Source organism: Ochotona princeps, chromosome 22 (assembly GCF_030435755.1).
Source record: "Ochotona princeps isolate mOchPri1 chromosome 22, mOchPri1.hap1, whole genome shotgun sequence".
NCBI classification, from domain to species: Eukaryota; Metazoa; Chordata; class Mammalia; order Lagomorpha; family Ochotonidae; genus Ochotona; species Ochotona princeps.
The window spans coordinates 269,942-297,745 of record NC_080853.1 but is presented as its reverse complement, the minus strand read 5'-3'; the positions used below and the strand labels follow the sequence as shown (position 1 = coordinate 297,745).

Sequence of the window (27,804 nt, the reverse complement as noted above, 5' to 3'; positions counted from 1 at the left end):
TGCTTGGGGTCCCCACTGCCCACAACTCTCTAGACTGGGGCGGTCAGTGCAGCAGATTCCAGCAGGACCCTAGCCCACTGGCCCCTACCCCAGGCTCCATGCAGGGACCTCAGGTTCTCCGGCCAGCCTAAGGGGTCCCCTTCTAGCCAGGTGGTTTCAGGAGCCCTGTGCCACCCACATCCCAGGACTAAAATGCTCCTAGGACAAATGCAGCAATTGGAGCTGTGTCCTCCGCTGCCCAGGCCTGCATCCTTGTTCCACAAAAGGCAGGCAGGTAGGGCTGGTGATGGTCACAAGCAGACAGCCCCAAGCCAAGGACACACCAGTCACTGTGCCACATTTATTAAGGATCACCAAGAGTGGACCCAGCTGCTAGCTGGCCTGGGGTCTCACACACCTGGTGGCAATGTCAGCGACTCACCACCAGGCTGGACAACGGAATACGGTAGAGAAGCATTAAGCTGGGGGGAGGGAGGAGGAACAGTGCCATTTCACACGGCCACAGCCTGGTGCTCCCTGGCTGTAGCTGCTCAGCCAGACATCTCCTCTCGCTGCTCCTTGTTCCTGCGCACCTCGGCCGCGTGCAACTCCTGCGGGGACAGGCGGGGCTCTGCATGGGGGCAGCAGGTGTGCGGGCTGCAAAATTCGCAATTGGCCTCCCTGGTTTGGAGTCTGGCAGGGCTTGGCCAAGAGGCAAACTGGCTTCCGCCCCGCCCCCTCGGGCCAGGTCCCTCCCTTCCCGGCCTCTGCCCCGCCCCCGTAAGACCAGGCCCCTCTCCTCCGGCCCCGCCCCGCCCCCTCAGGCCAGGCCCCTCTCCTCCCTCCCCGGCCCCGCCCCACCCCACCTTCTCGCGCAGCCGCTCCCGCAGCGCGGCCAGGTGCGCCTCGCGGATCTCCTTGCTGAGCTCCATCTTGTGGTGCAGCTTCTCCCCCGCCAGGCGGCTGAAGTTGCTGCTCTCCTCCTGCGCCTTGTGCAGCACCTCCCGCTGGTGCTCGCGCCTCTCTGCCAGCTGCTTCAGCACCTGCGCCTCCTGCGTCTGCACGGGCGGCGGCCGAGTGAGCCGGTTCCAGGGTGCCGGAGGAATCCCTCCGGGACCCGCAGCCGTCCCTCGCCCCAGGATCGGCTCCCCGCGAGGAGCTCGGGACGCAGGTGGAGACCCAGGCCTCGGGGACCCCGTCCTTGTGGGCCCTGGCCGGATGGAGCCGCTTCCCTGAGCACTCCTCCTGTTCCAGCCTTCTGCCGAGCCCCGCTCGGCGCTTTCCTGCGTGAGCCTTCTCACCTAGTGACCGCCTCACCCCCAAATATGCCAGCCCCAGGCTCCTGTCCCCAGAACCCCTGCTGGCCACCACCACCACTACGGTCCCGGTGTCCGTTTTTTGGGGGGGTCCTTCTTGCCTTCCCAACCCTCTCGGATCCCTGCCCGGGGTGGGGGCCTTGCCTTCCTCCTCTCCTCGGCCGCCTCCAGCCGCTTCTGCAGCTCCTCCAGGGATGTGTCCTTCCTCTTGGGGGGAGAGGAGAGCACGGGGCTCTCTGGGGACAGGTCAGAAGGTGACTTGAGGATGACCTCGAAGCTCTGGCCAGAGGCCCGCTTGTCCAGCTGCTTCACTTCCATGTCTGCAGGCAAGACCAGAGGGACTTCAGGAGGCCCGGCCCAAGGAAGGTCCCCTGCAGGCCACCACTCGCCTCAGGCCAGGACACTCACCCCCGTACTGGTAGATGGTGTTGGGGTGCGGCCGCGGGGAGAGGCAGGAGCAGATGAGGGAGAGCACCGACAGCTCCTTCATCTTCTCCCTGTAGGCTGTGGGGGTGGCCAGGGTCAGAGGTACCTCTGTCCCCAGGCAGTCTCCCTGCACACGCTGGTCTGTGGGTGCCCCCCAGCATGGTGACAGCATCAGGAGGTGGGGCCTGTGGGTGAGCTATGATGAGGGCCTGCTCCCCTGTGGGCCCCCAGAACAGAGTACATGTCCAGGTCTGCTGGCACAGTCTTGGCTGCCCAGGTCCCACATCTGCTCTCTCACGCCCTCGCTCCCCTGCGACCTTCCTCTCCATAAATCTGTCCCAGAGCCCCTCCTTCCTTTGACAAGCTGGCTGCAGCAGGAGGGGGCCCACAGTTGAAAAGCTCCAGGACCGAGGGGTGGGAGCTGTCCGTTCAGCACCACCCACTGCCTCTCAGAGTCGGGCTGCCTGGACCACAGGTGGGTCAAGGCCATCTTCCAGGACAGCGATAGCAGGCCGCTGGCCACCACCAGGGGGCAGTGGAGAAGTTGGACCTGCATGTGGACAGTGTTAGGAAAGGTATCACATGGGAGGTCCAGCGTCAGCAAGGAGGGCTGGTCTGCCAGGGTGCTTACCGCCCTCCCCTCCCACCTCCGGGCAGCCAGGCTCTCTAGGAAGAGCAATCCAGACACCCAGATGCCAACAGGAGAGCTTCAGCTGGAAGGAGCAAACCTGGGTGGCAGGAATGGTAAGTCAGGGTCTTGGGTGGAGGAGCTGACCGGGGCAGGCCCCAGGGACATTGGCCTGAGCCAACGAGCAAAAGCTGTTCTCCCTGGCTTGTACTGTGACAGTCCTTCCTAGTAAGAGAGCTGGTAGGGTGCACGCCAGCACCCCCGGGGGCCTGTAACGGGGCAGGGTGCACGCCAGCACCTCCGGGGGGCCTGTAACGGGGCAGGGTGCACGCCAGCACCCCTGGGGGGCCTGTAACGGGGCAGGGTGCACGCCAGCACCCCTGGGGGGCCTGTAACGGGGCAGGGTGCACGCCAGCACCCCTGGGGGGCCTGTAACGGGGCAGGGTGCACGCCAGCACCCCTGGGGGCCTGTAACGGGGCAGGGTGCACGCCAGCACCCCCGGGGGGCCTGTAACGGGGCAGGGTGCACGCCAGCACCTCCGGGGGGCCTGTAACGGGGCAGGGTGCACGCCAGCGCCTGGGGCCTGTAATGAGAAAGTTCACAAGTGGCAAAGCCAGCTGTTGAGGGGCATCAGGCCCTTGATCCTGAGCCTGAGGTGGGACCACACAGCCCCAGTCCCATTCCCATCCTTCCTTACTGCGCCCCAGGAAGCCCTTCCAGTCCTAGACTGGGGACCGGCAACTGCTCCAACTCTCCTTGGCCGAGGCCTGCAATGTTCTGCAAAGGAGCCGTAGGTCCTCTTCCAAGCAGTAAGAGTGTTGGGGTGGATGGTGAGCCTGGCTAGGCACAGACAGCTAGAGGAAGGGGAGAGGAAGGGGAGAGGGCTGGGGGCAGATGGTTCAGGTGAGGGCCAAGACTCGCATGTCCAGCTGGGTGTGAGGGCCCCACCACAGCTGCAGATGTGGCTCAGAGACCCCTAACTCACAGGGAGGCTCCAGGTGCAGTCCTGTAAGCAACGGTCCGAACTGTCCAAACAAGAAGTGGCCAGCTGGGCAGGCCTACTCTGGGGTCGGCTGCAGGGGAACCTGGGATAAGGAACTGGCCATGGCACAGTGAGCAGGGGAGGCTGCATGGCTGGTGGAAAGTGAACCCCACTGTAGTGCGGGGTGCAAGCTCTGCCTGAGGGTGAGGCTCCAGGAGCAGCTTTGTTGCCTGACACTGCAGGGGACCCTGGCCACTGCCTGAGCCCTGGTGCCCCGCCTCTAGCCCCTTCTTCCTCACTGACATGGGGCAGGGTTGCGATTCTCTGATTCTCCTCCATTAGCTACTAGGCTCCAAGCACTCCCATGAACACTCCATGGCCACAATGCCTCAGCCTTCTGGGTGGTCAGGGCCTGTGGAAGCAGGACTAGGGAAAAGCACCAGGTCAGTGCCCATGGGGTGGACATGTCACAGCCCATTCCAAACCAAACCCGGCATCCTGGGCCCCCTACTCACAGTGGGCAAAAAGCCTGCCAAAGACCAGAATGTGCCAACGAGATTGCTGTGTTTGCCATTCCTGCAGGCACTGGGTGGTGGTGTATGTGTATGTAGCCCCAGGAGGGTGGGAACCTGTGGGGTGGGAGCCTGGGGGTGTCAGACTTGGGGTACAGGAGCCTTGGGGTGTGTCAAACCTGAGGGGGGCAGTGGCCTGGGGGTGTCAGACTTGGGGGGACAGGAGCCTTAGGGTATGTCAAACCTGGGGGGGCAGTGGTCTGGGGGTGTCAGACCTGTGGTGGATGGGAGCCTGGGGGTGTCAGACCTGAGGGGACAGGAGCCTGGGGGACAATGGGGGACAATAGCCTGAGGGTGTCACCTGGGAGATGGAAACCTGGAGTGTCAGACCTGGGGGGCAGTGGCCTGGGGTGTCAGACTGCAGTATGGGATGGGAGCCTGGGGGGTGTCAGACTTGGGGAGCAGTGGCCTGGGGGTGTCAGACCTGGGGAGGCAGGAGTCTGGATGTGTCAGATCTTTGGGGGCAGTGGCCTGGGGGCGGGAACCTGGGGGTGTCAGACCTGGGGGCAGTGGCCTGGATGTGTCAGACCTGGGGGTGCCATGGCCTGGAGGGTGTCAGACCTGGGGGAAGAGCTCTCTGACCTGGGAGGGCTGGGGCATAGATGTCCTCTCACCCACGCCTCCAGGCCCTGGGGACAGCTGCTGGCAGACACCTGGCCACCCACTGGCCAGGGTTGGGGGTGGGAGGACAGGGCGAGGTCCACGTGTACACAGTAAGAATGTTGGAACCCTGCCGGGGAGAAGAAACAGCAGGGGTGTGGGAGGCAATGGGGCCGGGGTTCCCTGAGGGCTGAGAGAGATGGCTAGGGTCGCTGCTCACGGCTGCGGGTGGGCGGCTCAGGCTCTAGGTGTGCGGGAGGGATGGTTTCCCACCAACCCCACGGTGCAGGGCGTGCCCACAACTGCGGGCCCCTCGCCGTGCCCCCGCTCACCCCAGTCGTTGGGTGGTCCCAGCAGGGGCTCCCACAGGAAGGGGTCCCACCCGGGATCCCACCCGCCCCTCCACCCCTCCCCTCTGAAGCGCGGCTAGACCAGGATCTGAAATCTCCCGGCCCCAGTCGCGGCCCTGAGCCCTGGCCGGTTCTTGCCCGGCGACTCGCAAGGCCGGGAGACTCGGCCACGGCGCCTACCGGTCATGGTGCTGGCCATAGTGCTGGAGGCGGCGGGTGCTGCGGAGGCTGGAGGGATGCGGGCGGCGGCTGAGGCTGCAGTCTGGGTTGCTGCAGTGCCAGGGGGAGGAGCAGCGGGCGGGAGGGAGGGAGACAGGAGGGAGCGAGCAGGGTGGAGAGCGCGCAGGAGAGGAAGGGTGGGAGAGGGGGAGGGGGATGCACAGGAGAGGGGGAGGGGAGAGGGAGAGTCATGCAAGGGAGAGGGGATGGGGAGAGGGAGGGGGAATGCAGGGAGGGGGAAAGGGAGGGGGAATGCAGGGAGGGGGAATGCAGGGAGGGGGATGCAGGGAAAGGGGAAGAGGGAGGGGAATGTAAGGGAGGGGAGATGGGGAAGGGGAATGCAAGGGAGAGGGGGAGAGGGAGGGGTGCAAGGGGGGCGAGGGAGAGAGGGATGCAGGGAGAGGGGGAGGGGAGAGGGGGAGAGGAGAGGGGGAGGGGAGAGGGCGTGCCATGCAAGGAAGGTGGAAAGGGAGAAGGGAGAGGGATGGGAGAGGGGGAGGAAGGCTGGAGGCAGAGCCATAGAGGAGGCAGGGACAGGGCTGGGGCCATCGGCCCTGCTCCCAGTAGGCTTTGTACCTGAGGGAGGGACTGTTGCCCTGAGCACCCAGGACAGGGGTGGAAAGGGGGCAGGGGCAGTGGGTGGCCAGACCCAGCATGGGACAGCTGACAGTCACTCCCAGTTCAGACTCCATGGCAGGCTTGGCCCATGCAAGCCCAGCCAAGCCATTCCCATGCCTGAAAGCTCTGCCATGCCTCCTGCTCTCCTCACATCCCAGAAAGGAGAGAACCAAGCACACAGATGGCAGTTGTGGTGGCTCCTGGATGTGGACCCCGTCACACTGTGGGGCCACTGACTGCCGACTGGCTCAAGCCCTGAGCTGTTGTGAATTCTGGGGAGTGAACCGTACAAGAATGATCTCTCACCATCTCTTTCTTCTTCTGGTTACAAGGCAAGTAGAGACAGAGAAACAGATAAAAGACCAGTGGACCCTTATCTGGTGAGCCAGAGACACCTGCTGGGGACAAGAGGGCAGCTCTGGGCAGGGGCTGGCGCACAAGTGATGCCTACCACGATGCCCTGACAACAGGTCACCTCCTCACGACCATTTGGCTTGGCCTTGGGAACTGAGAACTGTGAGCCAGATTTAGAGCCTGGCACAATGACTCAATTGGCTAATCCTCGCCCTGCATGTGCCATGTGCTTCATGTCCCGGCTGCTCCACTTCCTATCCGGCTCCTTGCTTGTGGCCTGGGAAAGCAGTGAAGATAAAAGGTTTATTTTATTTTGATTGGAAAGTCAGACTTACAGAGAGAAAGAGAACCAGAGAAAGTTCTTCCATCCACTGGTTCACTCCCCAAGTGGCCACAATGCCCTGAGCTGAGCTGATCTGAAACCAGGAGCCAGGAGTTTTTTCAGGATCTCCCATGCAGGTGCAGGGTCCCAAGGCTTTGGGCTATTCTCTGATGCTTTCCCAGACCACAAGCAGAGAGCTGGATGGGAAACAGAGCAACCAGGACACAAGCCCACATGCAGGATGAAGACTTTAGCCACGAGGCTACTGCTCCAGGCCTCTAATAAATAAATCTTCTGAAAAATTAATTTTTGGGAGCTGGCTTTGTGACGCTGTGGATTAAGCCATTAGCTGTGATGTTGGCATCTCATATATCCTGCTTTCAGTGCTGACAGCTCCAATTCTGATCCAGCTCCCTGCTTGTGGCCTAGGAGAGCAGCGGAGGACACAGGTACTTGAGGCGTTGTACTACAAGAGACTGAATGGAACTTCCGTGTGTCTCTGTGCCACTGTAACTTTGAAATTATATTAAAAAACTGGGCCTGGCACAGTGGCCTCACCTTGCATGTGCCGGGATCCTATATGGGCGCCGGTTCTAATCCCGGTGGCCCCACTTCCCATCCAGCTCCCTGCCTGTGGCTTGATAAAGCAATGGAGGACGGCCCAAAGCCTTGGGACACTGAACCCACGTGGGAAACTTGGAAGAGGCTCTGGGCTTCTGGCTTCAGATCAGCTCAGCTCCGGCTGTGGTTGCCTCTTGGGGAGTGAATCAATGGACAGAAGATCTTCCTCTCTGTCTCTCTTCCTCTCTGTATATCTGACTTTCCAATAAAAATAAATTAATCTTAAAAAAAAGAATTACATTAAAAAGATTTTAAAAAGAAACTAACTTTTTAGAGAGACAGCATGCACCTGCCCTGGTTCATTCTCCCAACGCCCACGGTGGCTGGGGCTAGGCCAAGCCAAGCGCAGGACCCCTGGAGCTGTTGCTGCATTGTCACATTGCTGTATAGCAGGATGGGCACTGTCATGTTGCTAGAGCCGGAGCCTGGGTGAGGTGAGTCTCCCCACACCTCCTCTCCAGGCTGCTGGCCCCAACCCTGGCCACTGGGGCGGCTAATCAGAGAGAGGCTTGTGAGCATCCTGCAAGGCTGGCCTGCTGGACATCCAGTGCTCTCCATGGGAGACCCAAGGAGAGCCCCTGGCCTCAGCTGGGCCAAGCTCAAGCTGTTATGAGACTCTGGGGAGAAAGCCAATGCAATGACGATCTCTGTTTCAGATAAATACATGAATGAACAAATACATAAACACACCCTTTTTAAAGAGACACTGTTCATACTGCACATCCAGTCTGTAGTAGGAGCCCTGCCACCAGCATGTGGGCACCAGCAGATCTGTCCCAGATTGAACCCAGACTGGGAGGACTGGGCAGGGGCACCAGGCTGGACCCCAGGGCTGGGAGGACAGTGTCCAGGGGGTAACCAGGCCCTCGGGGGATGGGAGAACACGGGTATCAGTGAACCATGAGCAGCAGGCTCCTGGAGTGAAGGCAGTCTTCTTCTGCCCAGCCTTCAACTCCGTAAGGACTGCCCTCTGCCCCGGCAGGCAGGGCAGATCCCCAGGAGACAACACCCGGTCTTGGGGGGGGAGCAGGTTCCTGTTGCACTGTTTTTTTTTTTTAAAGATTTATTCATTTTTATTACAGCCAGATATACACAGAGGAGGAGAGACAGAGAGGAAGATCTTCCGTCCAATGATTCACTCCCCAAGTGAGCCGCAACGGCCGGTGTGCGCTGATCCGAAGCCGGGAACCAGGAACCTCTTCTGGGTCTCCCATGCGGGTGCAGTGTCCCAATGCACTGGCATTGGGCCGTCCTCAACTGCTTTCCCAGGCCACAAGCAGGGAGCTGGATGGGAAGTGGAGCTGCCGGGATTAGAACCAGCGGCCATACGGGATCCTGGGGCGTTCAAGGTGAGGACTTTAGCCGCTAGGCCATGCCGCCGGGCCCTGCACTGTTTATTTGAAGAAGGGGTTCCACACTCTGGCCCAACCCCGCAGGGCCCACAGGCCCACGGGCCAGGCGAAAACCAGGAGCTGGGATGGCAGGCCCTGTGAGGCTGCCTCCAGGTGTCCTTAGCAGGAAGGACTGAAGATGCGCGGACCACGGGAGGGCATAGCTCAGCCCCAGCCTTCCCAGCATCTGCACGGGTCTCCTCCCAAGGGCATCCCCACAGGGCCAGAGCGGAGCGGGGTGCACCCCGGGCCCCCCGGCTGAGGCTCGCCTCGCCCCGTCCCCTCGGGGGGAAGGACCTGGCTCGGATGACGTGGCCCGCGCCCCGGCGGCTGGAGGGCCGTACGGCTCTGGGAACGCGTTTCCGGCCGGAGCAGCCAGCGGCAGGCCGGAAGTGGAGGAGGAAGTGACGCGCGCAGCAACCCGCGAAGCCTGAAGTGTGCTGGTCCGGGACGGCAGGGGCGTCCTCCTCCGCCCCGGGCATCGCGGCCTACATGCCGCTGATCGTGGTGAACGGCGTGCGCGTGGACTTCCCCTTTCCGCCCTACGAGTGCCAGCGGGAGTACATGGCCAGGGTGCTGGAGTGCCTGCAGAAGGTTGGCGGCGGGGTGGACACTGCCCTGGGACGGTGCTCCGGGGCGGACGGCGCCCTGGGGTGGACAGTGCCCAGGGGTGGACGCTGCCCTGGGACCGTGCTCTGGGGCGGACGGTGCCTGGAACGGTGCCCTGGGATGTATGCTGTCCTGGGACGGTGCTTTGGGGCAGACGGTGTTTTGGGGCAGACGGTGCTCTGGGGCCGACGGTGCCCTGGGACGGATGCTGCCCTGGGACGGTACTCTGGGGCGGATGGTGCCCTGGGGTGGATGCTGCCCTGGGACGGGGCCCTGGCGTGGACGCTGCCCTGGGATGGTGCCCTGGGGTGGACGGTGCCCTGGGACAGTGCTCTGGGGCGGACGGTGCCCTGGGACACTGCCCTGGGGTGGACGGTGCCCTGGGACGGTGCTCTGGGGCGGACGGTGCCCAGGGGTGGACGCTGCCCTGGGGTGGATGGTGTTCTGGGGCAGAGAGTGCCCTGGGGTGGATGGTGCCCTGAGGTGGATGGTGCCCTAGGCTGGGCAATGCCCTTGGGCGGACGCTGCCCTGAGCCAGGCAGTGCCTTCAACATGGGCAGTGGTGCCTTCAGGGTGGGTGGCAAGGCCAGCAGTGCCCTGGGCTGGGCAATGCCCTCAGGGTGGGCAGCAGGGTGGGCAGCAGGATGGGCGGTACCCTAGGCATGGCAGTACCTTGGGGTGTGTAATGGGATGGGCATTGCCCTCGGGGTGGGCAGCAGGCAGCCAGGCTGAGTGAGGAGAGCTGCCACCCTGCCCCTGCCCCGCTGAGCCTGTCCTGCCCATCCAGAAGGTGAATGGCATCCTGGAAAGCCCCACAGGCACGGGCAAGACGCTGTGCCTGCTATGCACCACCCTGGCCTGGCGCGAGCACCTGCGAGACGCCATCTCTGCCCGCAAGGTGGCCGAGAGGGCACAGGGGGAGCTGTTCCAAGACGTTGCACTGTCATCCTGGGGGAATATGGCTGCCGCTGACCCCATCGGTGAGGCCCAGTGGCCCGTCGGGAGGGTGGACCTCTGCCCTCAGCGCCTGGCAAGGGTTGTCTGCAGCCGCCATTAGCCCGGGACCCCCACCTCACCTGCTTCTGCTGACCGAGTTGGGTGTGGGGTCTCAGCTGTGACGGCCTGGCGCAGCCTTGGCCTGCCCGGCATCATTGGGCTGTGCTGGCCTGGGCTGGCTTCAGCCCACACAGCCCTGACCTGTGTCCTCGTGCTGGGCAGCTTGCTATGCTGACATCCCGAAGATCATTTACGCCTCCCGGACACACTCCCAGCTCACTCAGGTCATCGGGGAGCTTCGGAGCACCTCCTATCGGTGGGTGGCCAGGCCCTGCTGCCTCTGTGTGTGTGTGTGTGTGTGTGTGCGTGAGCATGTGCACGCCCATGTGGCTACACTGTGATGGTTGGTAAGGTGCGGTGGGAGGGTGCTGGTCCCTGATGGCTGGACTGGATCTGGTCCTGGAATGAGGAAGCAGCTCTGAGTCGAGGCTGTGCTGTGGCGAGGTAGGGGCTGCTGTTGTACGGGGGAGAGGCTCAGGCTGGTAACTGAGCAGGGAGTGTGGAAGCCTGAAGTCTCAGCCCCTCCCCCCCACTCAGCCCTGCCCCTCTCCCCTCCCCGCCAACCCCGCTCCTCCCCTCTCAGCCTTCTCTCTGCTCCTCTCCCCTCTGCTCTGTTCTGCTCCCTGTTCCTTCCTTGGCCATCAAGTCGCGTGTGCTCATGCTATTGGGCCCCATATGCCCCATTCTCAGATTAGGGTTCTTGGAGGTGCCCCCCCCCCATCCCGTGGCTCTTTCCTTTGCTAGACCCAAGGTGTGCGTCCTGGGTTCCCGGGAACAGCTCTGCATTCACCCGGAGGTGAAGAAACAGGAGAGCAACCACATGCAGGTGGGCCCCATGCTGGCCGCACACCAGCAGCCCTGGCTGAGGATCCCTGTGCCTCTGGGCTGCAGGGGAGGAGCTGGTGAGGGCAAGGGGCCTAGGAGGCTATTGCTTGGCAGCAGTTTTGTTCCTCTTTCTCCTTCAGATCCACCTATGCCGCAAGAAGGTTGCAAGTCGCGCCTGTCATTTCTACAACAATGTGGAGGGTGAGAGCCACTCTTGTGGGGCCGTGGGACAGCCAGTGTGGCTGTGGGTCTGTGTCGCCCTCTGATTGGGAATCCCATGCTGGCCACCAAGCACAGGAGCAGCTCCCATGCTGGCCTCAGCTGCCCCTGGACCAGGGCTCCTGGAGGGTCCTGCTGATTTGCTGTAGGTGGGTGGGGCACTATGCTCTCGGGGCATGCTGGGCAGGGGTGCCTCCCAACCAGTCCCTGCAAGAACCGTGCCAGGGTCCTTGCGGTTGCCTGGCTGGACATGTCTGCTGGGGCCATCATGGCTTGTGGTGTTACAGGCTCAAGCGCACTGCCTGCCTCTGTTCCCACACACTTCCCGGCAACCCTGAGCGCCAGGGACTCCACTGCAGGCTTGCTGGGGGTTTCACCTTGGCTGGCTGTGTCTGCTGGCACTGGGACCCTAGGCTTCCTGGCAAATGATTGGTCAGACCAGCTAGCGGACTTGCTCCTCTCTCAGGCCCTGACAGGCGCCCTGTCCACTCAGGCGCCCTGTCCAAACAGCAGGTGTGCTGTTTGGAGGCCCTGGGATTGTCTGAGGTCTTGTCTGGGGAGGCCTGTGGCTGCCAGCTCTGACTCTGCTGCTTCCGACATGCTAGGTTCCAAAACTGGCTGTTCTCTCACCAGGCCTCGTCTTGCTTGTAGTCCCGCCCCCTGAACACCTGGGCTTGTGTGATGGGGCTATAGCCCTGGGCTTGGGCAGCACCAGCTGGCTTTCCCCCACTGCCGTGGTGTGGTGGGGCTCAGCCCTCACCCATGTAGGGTGCTGAACAGCTGCCAGCTGGGGGCAGCTTTCCTGCCGAGGCAGATGCTCATGTCCTCCTGGTGGTGAACAGAGGCTGACAGTTGGCCTGACGATCTGGCCTGGAGGCTGCATTGCCAGTCCCAGCTTAGCTCCGGGCTGGGTACCCTTGCTGTGTCTGTCTCCACCTCCTGCAGTGGGCTTGAGAGGCGGGGAATAGGGAGGGTAAAGGACAGCAGGTGTCCCTCTTGGCCTAGGTGGGGAGTGGACATTGAACAGATCCCCTCTGGCTGCTTCTCTCCAAGGAAGATGGAGAACCCTACTCTGCCACCCTGCTGTGTGATGCTGATTAACTGTTGGTTGCTATGGTGCTGATCCCTGCTGTGTTGATTGGCTGGTGGTTGCTATGGTGCTGAAACTTGCTGTGCTGTGTGTTGATTGGCTGGTGGTTGCTATGGTGCAGCACTCTGACTGTACTGACTGGCTGGTAGCTGGCCTGTACTCTTCCACAGTAACCCCGGGGCTTTCTGGTCTGCTGGGGCAGGTCCTGTCTTGCCCTTAGAAGCCGGGTACCCAATGGGGCTTTGTCTGAGCCAGCTATGGTGGAGCTAGGAGTTGGGGCAGCACTCTCTCCACATACAGCTGCCTCGGACCCTGGGTGCCTGTTAGGAGACCCCAGCACCTGGTGGTTCTTTGGGGTATCTTAGCTGGTACAAGTGGTTCCTGGCCCCCAGCTGCCCTCTTGAGGGAGAGGATAGGCCACTGCTTGGCCTGTGGGCAGGAGGGGAGCTTGACCCCAGTGTGGCAGCCACTTGGGCCCTGCCCAGGCAGGGACCAGCTCCCAGCCCTGGGGCCTTGCTGCCTCGGTGGACATCCTGGCTTTATTGTTGTTGCTTTTTTTCTCTACTTGCGAGAAAGCGAGAGCACATTCTTGCTTCAGCTGTTCACCCCTAAATGTTGCCACCGGCCGGGGGCCTGACTGCAGTGGGAGCCCAGTCCTCCGTCTGCTCTCCCACCTGTGGGTGGCAGAGGTGACAGCTGCTTCACAGGGCACGCGGGCAGGAAGCTGGCTCGGGAACCCAGGAGCCTGACCAGCCTTAGCCAGCGTCCTGCTGCAGTGCCCACCCAAGTCTTTTAGTAAGGGTGCAGCAAGGTGAGGGAACTGGCCCCTGTGGGGCTCAGGACGCGTCAAGGGGGAGCATGCCTGCTCCACCCCTGCCATCTGGTGTGGAGCAGCATGTGCCCATGCTGGTCGGGCTTGGCCTCCTGGGCTGTGGGGCAGGGCTCCCTCAGAGGAGCCCTGGAGATCTGGCAAGCCCACCCTTCCTGCCGTGTGGGGACTGCTGGGTCCCAGCGTCTTCAAGGCTGCGTAACCACAAGGCTGTCTTGTGCCACAGAGAAAAGTCTGGAGCCGGAACTTGCCACTCCCATCCTGGACATTGAGGACCTGGTGAAGAGCGGCAGTAAGCACAAGTGAGAGCCTTTGTGGGGCGGCTGGGGCCTCAGCGGGCAGGCGTGGCGACCACTGGGCCTTGGTGGGCGACAAGCTGTACGTGTAGGAACACATGCATTTTCATGTGCTTGTTTTTGAATTTTTATTACTTTTTTTTTAAAGATTTATTTATTTTATTACAAAGCCAGATATACACAGAGGAGGAGAGACAGAGAGGAAGATCTTCCGTCCGATGATTCACTCCCCAAGTGAGCCGCAACGGCCGGTGCGTGCCGATCTGAAGCCGGGAACCAGGAACCTCTTCCAGGTCTCCCACGCGGGTGCAGTGTCCCAAATCTTTGGGCCGTCCTCGACTGCTTTCCCAGGCCACAAGCAGGGAGCTGGATGGGAAGTGGAGCTGCCGGGATTAGAACCGGCGCCCATATGGGATCCCGGCGCGTTCAAGGCTAGGACTTTAGCCGCTAGGCCATGCCGCCAGGCCCTTTTATTTTTTATTTGAAAGAGAGAGAGAGAAAAAGAAATCTTCCATCCAGATTCACTACCCTGTCCCACAGTACTTGGCTGGCCAGATTGAAGCCCGGAGCTGAGAACTCAGCAGGCACCCTGTTACAGAATATGGGCGTTTCCAGGGTGACATAACTGTTGTCCTAGGACCTCACCCTGCAGGAGGGTTGTTTGAAAGAACTACTGAGAGAGAGGCAGAGAGATGTCTGCATTTTGGGGTTCACTCCACAGATGGCCACAACAGCCAGGGCTGGGCCAGGCCAAGGCCAGGAGCTTTCTCTGTGTGGGTGCAGGGGCCCGAGGACTTGAGCCACCCCGGCCATGGTGCTGGTGCTGACCTCTGTGCAGGAGTAGGCTCCAGCTTCATTTTGTTTTCAGGGCTTACAGTTGTGTGTTTGCCTAGCTGGAAGCTTACCTGGGCTCACGTGGGGCGCAGTTCCTCTTGTTTGAGCCCTGCCCTGTGGGTCCTCACTGCCTTTCCCTCCTGCTCACCTCAGGGTGTGTCCATACTACCTGTCTCGGACCCTGAAGCAGCAAGCTGACATCATCTTCATGCCATATAATTACCTGCTGGATGCCAAGGTGGGGCCAAGCATGGGGGGCTCAGCAGCAGGCATGGCACCTGTCCCCAGCAGGCTGTCTGCTCTTCCTGTCCCTGTTGTGTAGGTCAGGTGGGCCTGGGGAGGACGTACAGAGTGGATTCGCTTCTGTGAGGGTTAGGGAAGGCCTGGCCAGAGCACAGTGAGCTGGGGGCATCTGGAAGCAGGGGCACCAGTGGGTGGAGTTACAGAGAACAGGGATATGGAAAAGCAGGAGGCCACCCAGAGGCAAGGGTAGCAGTAGGTGGGGGCACAGGGAAGCGGTGTTGGTTGGCATGTGTGTTTGCCAGAATGCAGCTATGCAGTTGCTGTCTGGGTGTTCTCTGTGCACGTTATTTGAAGGATAAGACCCATGCTGGATTCTGTCCTTCAGGCAGGTTGGCCCACTGTGCATTAGGGCAAGAGCAGCTGAGCAGGGACCTCACCTTAGTGCTGTGTGTGGGGAGAGTGTGTGTGGGCTGCTGGTCCATGTGGAAGGTGCTGCACGGGCCTGGACCCAGTGGCTGTGTCCACGCTTGCTGGCCCAGTGCGATGGGTTCTACCCTTGGCCACAGCCTCCTCTCTTTCTGCCGGCAGAGTCGCAGGGCGTACGGTATCGATCTGAAGGGGACTGTGGTGATCTTTGATGAAGCCCACAACGTGGTGAGTAGTGACTGACCTCTGTCAGGGTCCCTGTCTGACTAAACCATATTCCTGGAGCAGCCCCCAGAGTAGCCCCATAAACTCCCAGCTCTGTGCACTCCCAGCCCTGCACATCCAGCCCTGTGTACACCCAGCTCTGTGCATGCACAACTCCGTGAACTCACAGTTCTGCACACCCAGCTCTGTGCACACACAACTCCGTGCACTCACAGCCCCGTGCACACCCAGACCCCAATACTTCCAACTGTGCACACGTAGGCCAGGAACAGCTCCCTGCACAGCCAGCCTCAGGTCCCTGCCCCACGTGCTCCAGCTGGAGTGAGAGCTGGCCTGCTGGCACACTTGTCTTCAGTCACAGACCCACACCTGGAGCCCTACCAGGCCCCATCTTGGCTGGCAGGTGGGTTGGCCTGGGTTGTGTCCTGCGCTTTCTCCCCTGTCAGCTCCCCTCTGCCTTTTGACCTGAAGGCTTTTGAGGAAGCTGCTTGGCCCTGGAGTTCTCAAGGGGCCCCTGACCTGACTTCATTAGTTCCCCAGTGCAGCTCCTGTGCCCTGCTCCCAGCCCCATGTTTCCTGGTGTGGACAGGACTGCATACAGCCAGGCCCCCACACCCCAGCAGCCACCCACAGCCCCACTTAGCTCAGGTACCGCTTCTTCGGGTATAGCGGTCAGAAGGCTGGATTTGGAGAGGAATTCCCCAGGTGCCAGGTGTTACAGCTCAAGTGGAATCATCAGTTTTATTCATTGGTGGGGGCCAGATGGAGCCCCTCTGTGCCAGTCATGGCCCATCTCTGACCTCCTATGGTGCCATGACCTGTCCATGTCACCCTGCATTGCTGTGGCCATCCCTGTACCCGTGGCTCCGTGGCACCCTGCATTGCTGTGGCCTGTCCCTGGCCCCCGTGGCTCTGTGGCACCCTGCAGTGCCGTGGCCCGTCTGTCTGCCCCCCCCGTGGCTCCGTGGCACCCTGCATTGCTGTGGCCTGTCCCTGGCCCCCATGGCTCTATGGCACCCTGCATTGCCGTGGTACACTGGAGTTCTGTGGCCCGTTTCTGGCCCCCTGTGGTTTAGTGATGCCCTGCTCTCGGCTCTTAGGAGAAGATGTGTGAGGAGTCGGCCTCCTTTGACCTGACTCCCCGTGATGTAGCTTCAGGCCTAGACGCCATTGACCAGGTGTTGGAAGAACAGTCTAGGGCTGCGCAACAGGGAGAGCTGCTGGCGGAGCTAGGCGCCGACCCTGTGGGCTCAGGTGAGTTTGTGATCTCACCTGTTGAGGAGCTCAGTTGGACATTTTTGTCTGCATATGCAACAGCCTGCCTCACTGCAGCGTGACTATCCTGCAGCAGCTCATAGCTAACAGTTCGAGTCCCAGTGGCCCCACTTCCTGTCCAGCTCCTAACGGGCCTGGGGAGGCAGCAGGGAAGCGGGAGACACCGATGGAGCTGGTGGCTTCTGGCTGAGCCCTGGCTGTTTTGGAATTTGGGGAAGGAAGATGTCTTTGTGTTACTTTCCCCTCTCCCCCTGTACCCTGAGCCTCTGGCATAGAAACAGATACATCTCTTAATACAGAAGTGCGTGGCTCAGGCGCCCAGCTCTGTCTGCTTGGAGCTGTGCTGCCAACTGCATGCTTGCTCTCTTCTGCCCAGGGCTCAACATGGAGCTGGAAGACCTCGCTAAGCTCAAGAGTGAGTGCCCCCGCCCCTGCCTCCTGCCCCTGGAGAGGCTGCCCCTGACACTGCATCATCCACAGTGATGTTGCTGCGCCTGGAAGGGGCCATAGACGCGGTGGAGCTGCCTGGAGACAACAGTGGTGTCACCAAGCCAGGCAGGTGAGGAAGGGGCAGCATCCTGACGTAAGGAAGGGGCAGTGTCCTGAGTGTGGGACGTGAGGCAGGGCAGCATACTGAGGTGAGGAAGGGGCAGTGTCCTGAGGTGAGGCGGGGCAGTGTCCTGAGTGTGGGAGTTGAGTAGGGCAGTGTCCCGAGGCCTTGGAGGCTGCTGGAGATGGGACATGGTTGGGCTTTCCTGGGCTGCCTAGTCCTGAGCCTCCCGCCCCACGTGGTGTCCAGTTGTCAGGGCTCAGTGGGCCTGCCAAGAGCTCCAGACTCTCCACTTCCTGTGGGGTCTCCTCCAATCCTGACCCTGACCCTAGCTCTGGACAGCAGGTCTCCATCCACCTGGGCCCCTGGGCCTGCCTGCTCCAAACTTTGTACCTGCTGGGGCTCCAGGCTGTTGCCCGGCCCCTCCCATCTGCCCCTTCCTCACACCCCCAAGGGCCCTCACAAGCTCCTCCCCATCCAGACCTTGGTCTTGTCCTTGGGGCCCTCCTCTGCAGCTCAGGCCCCCCACCAGGCACACTGCAGCTTGCTTTCTCCTGGCAGCTTTGTCTTTAAGCTCTTTGCTGAAGCCCAGATAACGTCTCAGACCAAGGACTGCATCCTGCACTCACTGGACCAGATCACCCAGCACCTGGCTGGACGTGAGTCCCAGGCTCCAAGGGCAGGGTGGCAGTCCATAGCCCTAGTCCCTGAGCTCTCCTGCCTGTGCCCCTGAGCCAACACTTCTGCCGCTGGTTCCACGGCCCCCTGGTGGGTGCTGGAAGAACAGTCAGACCCAGGACGGGACCCCCAGGCTGCTACCCTGGGAACGTGGTCCTGGAGTCTGGGCAGTCTGTGTTGCCATGTGGCACGGGGCAGGGCTGGGCAATGTGAGAGTGCCAAGGTCTTGCTGGCAGGGGTGCAGCATTGGCCTGTGTCCTCCAGGTGCCACAGCATTCACCAACACGGCTGGACTACAGAAACTCGCCGACATCATCCAGGTGGGTGGCTGCTCCTGATGCAGGCCCCAGGCCACTTGCCCCTGCCTGCCTCGTTACCTGTGCCCTGACTGCTGCGGGCCTGGGGCTGGGGCAGGGGAGTGGCTGTCACCCCCAGCTTGGTGCTTCTGGGCCCCACAGGTGTGAGCACCAGGGGCTGCTCCTGTTCACCGTGGTGGGTGGTGGGTGGGGCAGGACTGCACAAGGGACCATGGGGACTCCTCCCTAGCTACTTCCTATGTCCTCCAACCAGTATGACATCTGTGTGTGTGGCCACACAGAATTTTCTCTTCAAAGATTTATTTGTTTAAAAAGCAAGAGTTACAGATGGGATTGGGGGTGTGGGTAGGTTTGTGTTTACTCCCCAAGTGATCACAACGGCCAGGTGGGCCAGGTGGGCCAGGTGGAGCTCCAGCCTCTTCTGCATGAGAGGACCCCAGCCTTGGGCCGCGCTCTGCTGCTTTCCCAGGGGCAGTAGCAAGGAACTGGGTTGGAAGTGGAGCAGCTGGACTCCAGCTGGTGCTCTGGTGGGGGTGCTGGCGGCTTCACGGGCTGCACCACAACCGTCATCTCCACTGGGACCTTAGAGGAACCTTGTGGGGCTGCTGTCCTGGAAGAGCGGGCGCGCTGCTGCCCTCACTGCCAGTCACAGCAGGACCTGCTGGAGGGGCGCTCCACACGGCTATACGCAGAGCTGCACACTCCGGCAAAGTCAAGGGCTCCTCACTGAAGCAGCTCTGACCACTGATTCGTGCACGGCAGCAGCTGAGCTGGGCTGACCCTGGGAGGAGTGGTCTTACCATCTAGGTTCCTCCCTAAGGCGGGTCAGGTCAAGTGCTGAGCCTCACATGGAGCATTCTGCACAGGGACCTTCCCCCTAACCCAGTGTAGCTCTGGGCGGAGGAGGGACAGCCACTGTATGGGCACTACCCTCACAGAGCCAGGCAGGTTGTCCCAGAGCTCCCTAGAGTGCTCTCCAGGCTCACTTGTGTGCAGGCCCTGGAGCCTATCCCTGCTCATCCCAGCTGTGGGATTGCCACTAGTTTCCATACTCAGTGCCCCAGCCAGGCTTTGGCCCCTGGTGGCCTGGGCACGCACTTGCTCTCCCGGAGCTGCAGACAGCACAGCTCTGGACCCAGACCCAGGGGAGGTGAGACTGGTCAGAGTGACCTGAGCTCATTGCAGATCTAGGTGGCAGAAGCTGTCTTCCCCCTGCTGGTTCCTACGTGTGCTCACCTGGGGGCCATCCCTTCTTCCCCCACACCTGAGACTCCAGGCCAGTGCAGCTCCTACCCAGACTGCGGAGTGAAAACATGGATGTTGTGGGGCCCACAGGAATTCCGGAGTGCTCTGAAGCTCTGCTGTGGTCACAGACCCCTGGCCCCTCCAAGCAGCCAGTGGGTCTAGGGTGGCTGGGCCCAGAGCAAGGGGCAGGCTCAGCCCTGCTGGCTGTGTTAAATGGGGAATCTGAGGCCGACTGGAACAGGGCAAGTGGTCTGGGGGGTGTGGGTCTGCAGGCTAGTATGTGTCAGTGCCGCCAGGAAGCTGATCTACCTGGAGCTGTTGGGGTGCTGGCCTGGGGCTCCTCACACAGGCAGGAGACCCCATAGAGGATAGCTATGGTATAGGCCAGTCGATGGGGTGGACATGGGGCCAGGACAAGTGTGTTTGGACCCAAAATACAGAGCATGGGTACAGTTATGGCACCCTTGTTGGGAGCACATCCCCATGGGTCCCTGGGAGATCGCCTGCACACAAAGGAAGCTGGGCTGAGCTGACAGGGATTTGGGTCTGCAGGGAAGCTGGCTACCTTTCAGGTTCATCCCTGTGGGCCCAGCCTGGCCACACGCAGATGGTGCTGGGCAGCCATGACTGTGGCTGCAGCTGACAGTTCAGTCTGTGGTGCTCACGTACACCGCCAGGGACGAACATGGCCACCTCAGTGGGGTGGTGTGAACGGCATGGCATGGAGCAGTCTTTCTCTTGGAGCTGCCATGCCTGTTGCGGGCTCTAGCGCCAGACCTGATGGCCATGGGACTCACACTCCTGCTGGGCCACGGGGTGCCATCTCCGCTGTCCACAGGCATCCTGGGAGCCGTCCTTTTCTGCCTTTGCTTGCAGCGTCTGATACCTTCTATTTACTGTTTCACTCCCCAAATGGCTGTAATAGCTGCAGCAGAGCCGATCCAAAGCCAGGAACCTCTTCCTAGTCTCCCACCCGGGTGCAGTGTTCCAAGGCTTTGGACCATCTTCTGCTGCTTTCCCAGGCCATTAGCAGGGAGCTGGATGAGAAGTGGAGCAGCCGGGACACAAACTGGCACCCATATGGGATCCCAGTGCTTGAAGGGAGAGGGTTAGCCATAGCCATTGTGCCGGGCCGGGTACTGAGCCTGAATCCTGGGGCTGAGCAGCCTCTGTAGGGCAGTCCCCAAGTTGGCTTCCTCTAGGACTCTTCCTGCAGTTGGCTGAACTGCTGGGTTCATTGATACGGGGTCAGTGGACGAGGAGTCCACATTCCAGAGGGCTTGCTAAGAGGTAGAGACAGGCCTAGAGCTGAGCCTGGTCATACCCTGTACACTGTCTCCTTCCCTGCAGTGGGGGGTGGGTGTGGACAGGCCTGGGGCTGTCTCCTTCCCTGCAGTGTGGGGGCCAGGCCCTGGAGGCCCCCCAGCTCCTGACCGTCACGCTCATGCTGCCTTTCAGATTGTGTTCAGTGTGGACACTCCCGAAGGTGGCCCTGGATCCCTGGAGGGCTCACAGTCCTACAAGGTAGAGGCCATGTCCAGGGCATGGGGGCCTGTCTGGATTGGTTGGAGTCTTGAGCCCTGTGCCTGCCGCATTTCCAGGTGCACATCCACCCTGACAGTGGTCCCCGAAAGATGGCTTCACGGGCAGACACCTGGACCACCACTGCGTCCACAAAGCGAGGTACGGCTGGGTGGTGGGCCCTACATCCTCACAGGCTGCTGCCCACACCCTCCCTGTGGCTGCCCCCTCCAGGCTGGCCTCTGATCACTGGAGGGCTTGGGAGCGGTCAGCTGGGACAGGGCAGAGTCAGGGCCCATGCAGGCATGCATAACGTTCACATCGAGTCAGGTCAGCTGTTGTTCCCCGGGCCCCCAACCCTGTGACCTACAACCCCTTGTGAGCTCAGGCCCAAACCCCCTTGCTCATGGGTCTGGTTTCAGTCTGGCCTTGTAGCCAGCCTTTCCCCCACACGCCATCACTCCTGGCTCCTGTCCCCTGGGTGTCCTGCCGCTCTCCAACCCTGCATCAGGAGCCGAGCTTTGCACCTGGACTCTGTCCGCCCTAACTTTCCCTCAGGTGGTGCGGCCTCAGCAGGAACTGCCTCAGGATCCAAGCGAGGAGGGCAAAGGGCCACAGAAGCCAGCCGTGTGGCTGCAACTCTGACCCTGCCTGGCGGCATGGCCTCTCCTGGGTGCCTTTGAGGGAGGCCATCAGTGTTTGGGGCGGAGAGGCACTGGGCCTGATGGGTGCGGGTACCCTTGTACCATGTACCTCCAGCCACATGACTTTAGCAATGGCCTCACCCTGGCAAGTCGTCAATGGGAAACGGGCAGTGTTAGGACTGGGATGGGATGGATGAGGCTTCCTTTCATGCCCAGTGAACGTGGCTTGTGTGGGAAGCAAGTGCTGTCCTGTTGACCCTGTACTTGTTCTGCCTGGGAGCTTCCAGATGCCCTCCCTTGCTGGGAACCCGCTGGGTCCTGCAGGGTCAGGAGGTCAGGCACCGCTTTCTTCCTGCACTGCCCCACCAGAGGCCCTGGGGTCAGCTGTGCGGGGGTCCCGGTACCATCACTGCCCTCGGCCCTGCAGGGAAGGTCCTCAGCTACTGGTGCTTCAGCCCCGGCCACAGCATGCGCGAGCTGCTCCGCCAGGGTGTGCGCAGCCTCATCCTCACCAGCGGCACCCTGGCCCCGCTCTCATCCTTCGCCCTGGAAATGCAGATGTATGGGACCTGGAGGGCTCAGGGACATGAGGGGGTGCTGGAGCCTCAGGGTCCCCATGAGCCCTAGGCTTGCAATCGCCCACACTGTTTCCTGTGCCCAGCCCCTTCCCAGTCTGCCTGGAAAACCCGCACGTGATCGACAAGCACCAGATTTGGGTGGGGGTCGTCCCCAGAGGTCCCGATGGGGTTCAGCTGAGCTCTGCGTTTGAGAAGCGGTGAGAGCTGGGGGTGGCCGGGCCGGGTTGGGCCACGAAGGTTCAGCCTTGGCCTTCCTGGGGATCAAAGGGTTGGCCGGGCCCTGAGCATGGTTGTGGGCTCTGCAGGTTTTCTGAGGAGTATCTGTCCTCCCTGGGGAAAGCTCTGAGTAAGTAACCCCACCTCACTCCCACTCGCAAGAGCCTGCTGGTGCCCGGCTCCTGCTTGACCCCCGTTCCTTGCCTGCAGCTAACATTGCCCGTGTGGTGCCACACGGACTCCTGGTCTTCTTCCCTTCCTACCCCGTCATGGAGAGAAGCCTGGAGTTCTGGCGGGTGCGTTCTCTGGCCTGTGCACCCCGGGGTGGGAGGAGCCCCAGGGTGGCCACCAACACCTGCATCTTGGTCTTCACCTGCTCCTCAGGCACGGGAGTTGGCTAGGAAGGTGGAGGCGCTGAAGCCCCTGTTTGTGGAGCCAAGGAACAAGGACAGCTTCGCAGAGGTCAGCATCTTCCACAGGCTGCTGGGGGACTGTGGGGGTGGCCAGGAGCCCCCTGGTGTGTGGCTGCTGGGGGACTGTGGGGGGGCGGCCAGGAGCCCCCTGGCGTGTGGCTGCTGGGGGGGGGGGCGGCCAGAAGCCCCCTGGCGTGTGGCTGCTGGGGGACTGTAGGGGGGGCGGCCAAGAGCCCCCTGGTGTGTGGCTGCTGGGGGACTGTGGGAGGGGCGGCCAGGAGCCCCCTGGTGTGTGGCTGCTGGGGGGCTGGGGGGGTGGCCAGGAGCCCCCTGGCGTGTGGCTGCTGGCGGACTGTGGGAGGGGCAGCCAGGAGCCCCCTGGCGTGTGGCTGCTGGGGGGCTGGGGGGGCGGCCAGGAGCCCCCTGGCGTGTGGCTGCTGGCGGACTGTGGGAGGGGCAGCCAGGAGCCCCCTGGCGTGTGGCTGCTGGGGGGCTGGGGGGGCGGCCAGGAGCCCCCTGGCGTGTGGCTGCTGGCGGACTGTGGGAGGGGCAGCCAGGAGCCCCCTGGCGTGTGGCTGCTGGGGGGCTGGGGGGGTGACCAGGAGCCCCCTGGCGTGTGGCTGCTGGCGGACTGTGGGAGGGGCAGCCAGGAGCCCCCTGGCGTGTGGCTGCTGGGGGGCTGGGGGGGCGGCCAGGAGCCCCCTGGCGTGTGGCTGCTGGGGGACTGTGGGGGGGGCAGCCAGGAACCCCCTGGCATGTGGCTGCAGTGCTCACTGCTCCCTATGGAATGAGGCTGGGCTCCTCAGGCACTGAGTCGCTCTGCTCCCAGGTGATTGATGCTTACTACAAGCAAGTGTCCCGGGGCCCCAGCGGGGCCGCCTTCTTGGCCGTGTGCCGGGGCAAGGTAAGGCCCAGGGTTAGCTCACACCCACTCTGGTCACCTAGGCAGTGGACAGGGAGAGCATGCCCGAGACCACCGGTGCCCTGAGCTAGGTGCAAGCAGCAGTTGTCCTGGGAGCTGGGGGAGTGGCGGGGAGGGTCCTGCCTGCAGAGACCTCGGAGAAGGGTCTTGGTGCTCCAGGCAGCTTCCTGGCTTTGTGCCCCAGGCCAGCGAGGGGTTGGACTTCTCGGACACAAACGGCCGTGGTGTGATGGTTACTGGCCTCCCGTATCCCCCACGCATGGACCCCCGTGTTATCCTCAAGATGCAATTCCTGGACGAGATGAAGGCCCAGAGTGGGGCTGGGGACCAGGTGAGGTGGGTGGGGCCATGGGGTTGGGGTAGGTGGGTTGGGTGGGCTGGGGGCGGGGTGTTGGGAGGTGGGTGGGGCCCCTGACCTTCCCTTCTCTCGTCCTGTAGTTCCTCTCTGGGCAGGAGTGGTACCGACTGCAGGCATCCAGGGCTGTGAACCAGGCCATTGGCCGGGTGATCCGGCACCGCCACGACTATGGGGCCGTCTTCCTGTGTGACCACAGGTGTGCAGCAAGGGGCTTCACAGGGTCACCCTATGAACTGGGGGGCCTGAACCCAGCATGCGGGACTGACAGCCTCATCACCCCAGGTTTGCGCATGCTGATGCCAGGGCCCAGCTGCCCTCCTGGGTGCGCCCCAGCGTCAAGGTGTACGACAACTTTGGCCATGTGGTTCGTGATATAGCCCAGTTCTTCCGAGTTGCTCAGAGAACTGTGAGTCCTGGATATTCCCACTGCACCTCATGCGCCCCAGGGTGGGGTTCTTCCTCCAGAAGCCGCACAAGCTCCATCTCCCTGTGGTCTGCAGATGCTGGTGCCTGTACCCCAGGCCCTGATCCCCAGAGCTGAGGAGGAGAGAAGCACTGCCCAAGAGGCCTTGGCGCTGGGCCCCATGCTGTCCATCAGGAAGGCCAAGAGTCTGGACGTGCACGTCCCCAGCCTGCAACACAGGCTCTTGGGTGTGTTGCTGGTGGGGGCTCTGCCAGCTGGGGTGGTCGCGCATCCTGCGGCTAGACACTCATCCCGTGCACTGTGTTCTCTGCTGCACCCACAGGGCCAGCCAGCGACCCAGAGAGCAGCCTGTGTGTGGAGTACGAGGAAGAGCCTGGTTCAAGCCCTCGACGGCCAGCGGGATTGCTGGCCGCCCTAGAACACAGTGAGCAGGCTGCGAGGCCTATGGACGAGGCCTCCCCCAGGAAGGGGCAGGTGCCAGCTGGGGTTTGGGTATGGATATGGGCCCCCTGCCCTCTGCAGCTGAGGTCCGGGCTCAGGGCTCCCTCCTGCAGGCTTCCCTTGGTTACCAGGGCCCCCTGAGGTATGGTCAGGACTCTGGCTCTGTCCCCTCAGGCCCCTGGCTCCACCTTGACCCTGCCGTGTGAAAAGAGACTGGCTGAGCGGCAGAGAGGAGGCAGGAAGAGAATCAGGCTGGTCCGGGCACCGGTAGGCAGCCAGTGCCCAGTGTGGGCACATCTGTACCTGTACCTGCTGGGGCAGCTGAGGCAGCCTGCAGAGCCCAGCATGGCTGTCTTGAGTGAAGCCAGGGTGGACAGGCCTCCCATCCACTCTAACTTTGACCCCCGACCTCGGCTGGCCCTGCTGGGGTTGGGCTGTGTCTGCAGGAGGAGCCAGCTCTGGGTGCCCAGGTGCAGCGGGCGAAGCTGTTCATGGGGGCGGTGAGGCGAGCACTGAGCCAGGCCGACTTCACCACCTTCACCCAGGCCCTGCAGCGCTACAAGGACTCCGATGACTTCTCAGCCCTTACAACCTGCCTCGGCCCAATCTTCACCCAGGACCCTGCCAGCCACAGCCTGCTCCAAGGTGCCCATGGACAGGCTCGGCGTAGAGGACTTCCTGGATCCCCAGTCCCTAGCCATGCGCAAGAGCCCCAGGCTCAGACCCCATCTCCACACAGGCTTCTACCAGTTCGTGCGTCCCCATCACAAGCAACAATTTGAGGAGTTCTGTGTTCGGCTCACAGGCCAGGGCTGCAGCCTTCCCTGCAGGCAGCAGGCACAACCAGTCCCAGTCCCTACTGGTGAGTGGGGGTTCCCAGACTGGACAGTGACCCCCCTTCTCCAGGTGGGGTGGGAGTGTCCCACAGGGCTGTTCCTGGGGCAAGACTGCGGAACCTGCCAGGGTTGGGTACCCAGGTAGGCTCCTGAGCAAGGCTGTGGCTGGGGGGGGCCCTCTGGATGTTCCTTTGAGTGGTCGCACTTCTTCAGGAGGGAGAGAGCCCGAGTGCAGGCTGACCCTGTCCGAGGGTGCGCTGAAGCAGCTAGGTGCCGGAGAGCACCTGAACCATGGGGGACCCCACCTGTCCAGCAGGCCACTTCCTGCAGGTATGACACCTGCAGTGCCCACAGCTGGCCTGGGATTCAGCACCCCAGTCTGGTGGTAGGGGTTGGGTGGGGAGGGACTGCCCAGCCATCCTGTCCCTTGCCAGAAGGCCCCGACCACTGTCCACATGTGGGACATGCAGCAGAGCGGGGTGCATCTGTGGCCAGTGCCTACCTGGCAGATGCCCGCCAGGCCCTGGGTGCTGACGCCTGCAGCCAGCTCCTGGCAGCCCTGAAGGCCTACAAACAGGATGACAACTTTGAGAAACTGCTGGCTGTGCTGGCTGCGCTGACCACAGCCAGGCCGGAGGACTTCTCCCTCCTACAAAGCAAGTAGCCGCAGGGTGGGGAACGGGTGGGTGGTACTGAAGCTGGCCAGGCCTAAGCAGAGCTGCCCACAGGGTTCGGGATCTTCGTGCGCCCTCACCACAAGCAGCGCTTCCTGCAGACCTGTGCAGACCTCACAGGGCTCCCCAAGCTTGGTGAGGCAGCTGGCCCCCAGCCCCCTCAGTCATGTCCAGGCCCCTCGAGGGCAGAGAGGCCCGAAAAAGCTCAGAGCAAGATCTCATCCTTCTTCAAGCAGAAGCCTGTAGACCCAGCCAAGGCCCCCGCAAGGCCTCCTGGGCAAGTGCAGGGTAAGTGGAGGACCCCTTGAGAGGGGCTGCAGGCACTGCTGGGCAGGATTAAGAGCCCTCACTGCCCCCTTAGGAGGCTGCGTGTGCCAGGGCTGTGGGGCAGAGGACTCGGTACTCTTCCAATGCCCCAGCTGCGACTTCCAGCGCTGCCAGGCCTGCTGGCAAGGGCGCCTCCAGGTGGGTGTGCAGCCCTGCAGGCCACCCCCAGGGGAGGGTGATGCCGAGGGCGAAGCAGTGACCTGCAGGTGTCCCCAGGTCTCTAGGACATGCCCATCCTGCGGGACCGCCGTCAGGAAGCAGAGCCTCACACAGGTGTTCTGGCCGGAGCCCAGCTGAGTGCCTTGGAGGCCGCACTGGCTGCAGCTGACCTCTCATGGTCCAGGAGCCAGCAGGCAGGGGCCTGGGGGCAGGGTCCCTGCTCTCTAATAAAGCTATGGGCAGTGTCTAGCACCTGTTGCTGTGACCTGTGGTGGTGTCAGCCTAGGGCCCCACTCCCAGCTGGCCGCATTCCTATGCCAGCACCGGAGGTGGCACCCTAGCCAAAGTGGGGGACTCCTGCCAACCTTGCCCACATCCACTTCAGCTAGGGCCATGCCACCCAGAAATCCCTGCTGGTTGCCTATATGGCTACCAACTGCACTGGCATAGACGCACCTACCTACTCATGGCAGGACATGGAGACACACGAATAGCTGGTGTGCACCCAGGGACCCTCACAGGGTGTACAAGGAAGCACACCTGTCACAACCATGCCTGCGGCAAGCAGTCTCCCTAGCATGCACCCCCCCATGCTCCAACTCCCTACCAGGCTCTCCCTGGCATCTTGGCCAGCAGAGCTGACCCCACAACTGTATGGCCCTGTGCACCTGCTGGACTGGGCAGCCAGATGCAGTCACATAGGTGTGGGCTGTGGGCATTTCCTCCAGACCCACGCAGAGGCTCTCTACCCCCTAGAGTGCAGCCACTTCTCCCATCTGCTTATCTGTGTTTTCCAAGATTGATTTGAGGACTAGCATTGTGCCACAGCAACTCAGACCACCACCTGCAGCATTGGCTGCCCACATGAGTGCTCCATTCACAACCCAATTCCCTCCCAGCAGCAGCCCAGGGCAGCAGCAGCAGATGGCTGGAGACCTTGGCTGCCACCTCCAACCTGGCCCAACTCTGGCCATTACTGCTGAGGAGTAAACCAGTAAATCTGCCTGGCTCTTCAACTTCTTGAAGGGGTTAAAGCTATCCATGGCAACTCACTCCCCAGACAGCCACAGAACTCCACAGTGCTTGGGCTGGGAGTGGAATAGTTAGGGCTCCCACCAGGAGGCCAGTGGGATCAGGACTAGCTCAAATCTCCAACCTGCCCCCACCCAGTCCAGTCCTGTTCTGCCCAGCATGT

At 62.1% G+C, this 27,804-nt stretch overlaps 2 protein-coding genes across 8 annotated transcripts; one reads left to right on the top strand and one right to left on the bottom strand.

Moving 5' to 3' along the window:
• Nucleotides 1-381: 381 nt before the first annotated feature.
• On the bottom strand, nucleotides 382-5,146 carry STMN3 (stathmin 3). Its single transcript, XM_004585954.4, has 5 exons — nucleotides 5,035-5,146; nucleotides 1,704-1,799; nucleotides 1,440-1,615; nucleotides 846-1,037; nucleotides 382-590 (listed from the first exon to the last, which is right to left on the bottom strand). The coding sequence occupies exons 1-5, from the start codon at nucleotides 5,051-5,053 to the stop codon at nucleotides 531-533; spliced, it is 543 nt and encodes a 180-aa protein (XP_004586011.2). The 5' UTR covers nucleotides 5,054-5,146; the 3' UTR covers nucleotides 382-530.
• Nucleotides 5,147-8,785: 3,639 nt separating this feature from the next.
• RTEL1 (regulator of telomere elongation helicase 1) lies at nucleotides 8,786-26,804 on the top strand. 7 transcript variants are annotated; one of them, XM_058679249.1, is made up of 34 exons: nucleotides 8,786-8,973; nucleotides 9,776-9,968; nucleotides 10,207-10,300; nucleotides 10,789-10,870; nucleotides 11,010-11,070; nucleotides 13,234-13,309; nucleotides 14,291-14,375; nucleotides 14,969-15,034; nucleotides 16,132-16,285; nucleotides 16,683-16,721; nucleotides 16,787-16,865; nucleotides 17,418-17,515; nucleotides 17,799-17,854; nucleotides 20,555-20,620; nucleotides 20,698-20,779; nucleotides 21,689-21,821; nucleotides 21,923-22,036; nucleotides 22,145-22,185; nucleotides 22,266-22,351; nucleotides 22,440-22,517; nucleotides 23,298-23,372; nucleotides 23,575-23,721; nucleotides 23,829-23,944; nucleotides 24,031-24,154; nucleotides 24,249-24,399; nucleotides 24,495-24,664; nucleotides 24,788-24,880; nucleotides 25,060-25,258; nucleotides 25,353-25,475; nucleotides 25,663-25,779; nucleotides 25,884-26,258; nucleotides 26,360-26,411; nucleotides 26,485-26,588; nucleotides 26,667-26,804. In XM_058679249.1, exons 1-31 carry the CDS (start codon nucleotides 8,872-8,874, stop codon nucleotides 26,111-26,113), a joined length of 3,330 nt encoding a protein of 1,109 aa, XP_058535232.1. In that variant the 5' UTR covers nucleotides 8,786-8,871; the 3' UTR covers nucleotides 26,114-26,258; nucleotides 26,360-26,411; nucleotides 26,485-26,588; nucleotides 26,667-26,804. The 7 variants fall into 7 exon arrangements, with proteins under 7 accessions (XP_058535232.1, XP_058535235.1, XP_058535234.1 ...); XM_058679252.1 differs by having other exon boundaries at nucleotides 16,808-16,865; nucleotides 25,884-26,411; XM_058679251.1 differs by having other exon boundaries at nucleotides 24,495-24,646; nucleotides 25,884-26,411.
• The last annotated feature ends 1,000 nt before the right edge of the window (nucleotides 26,805-27,804 follow it).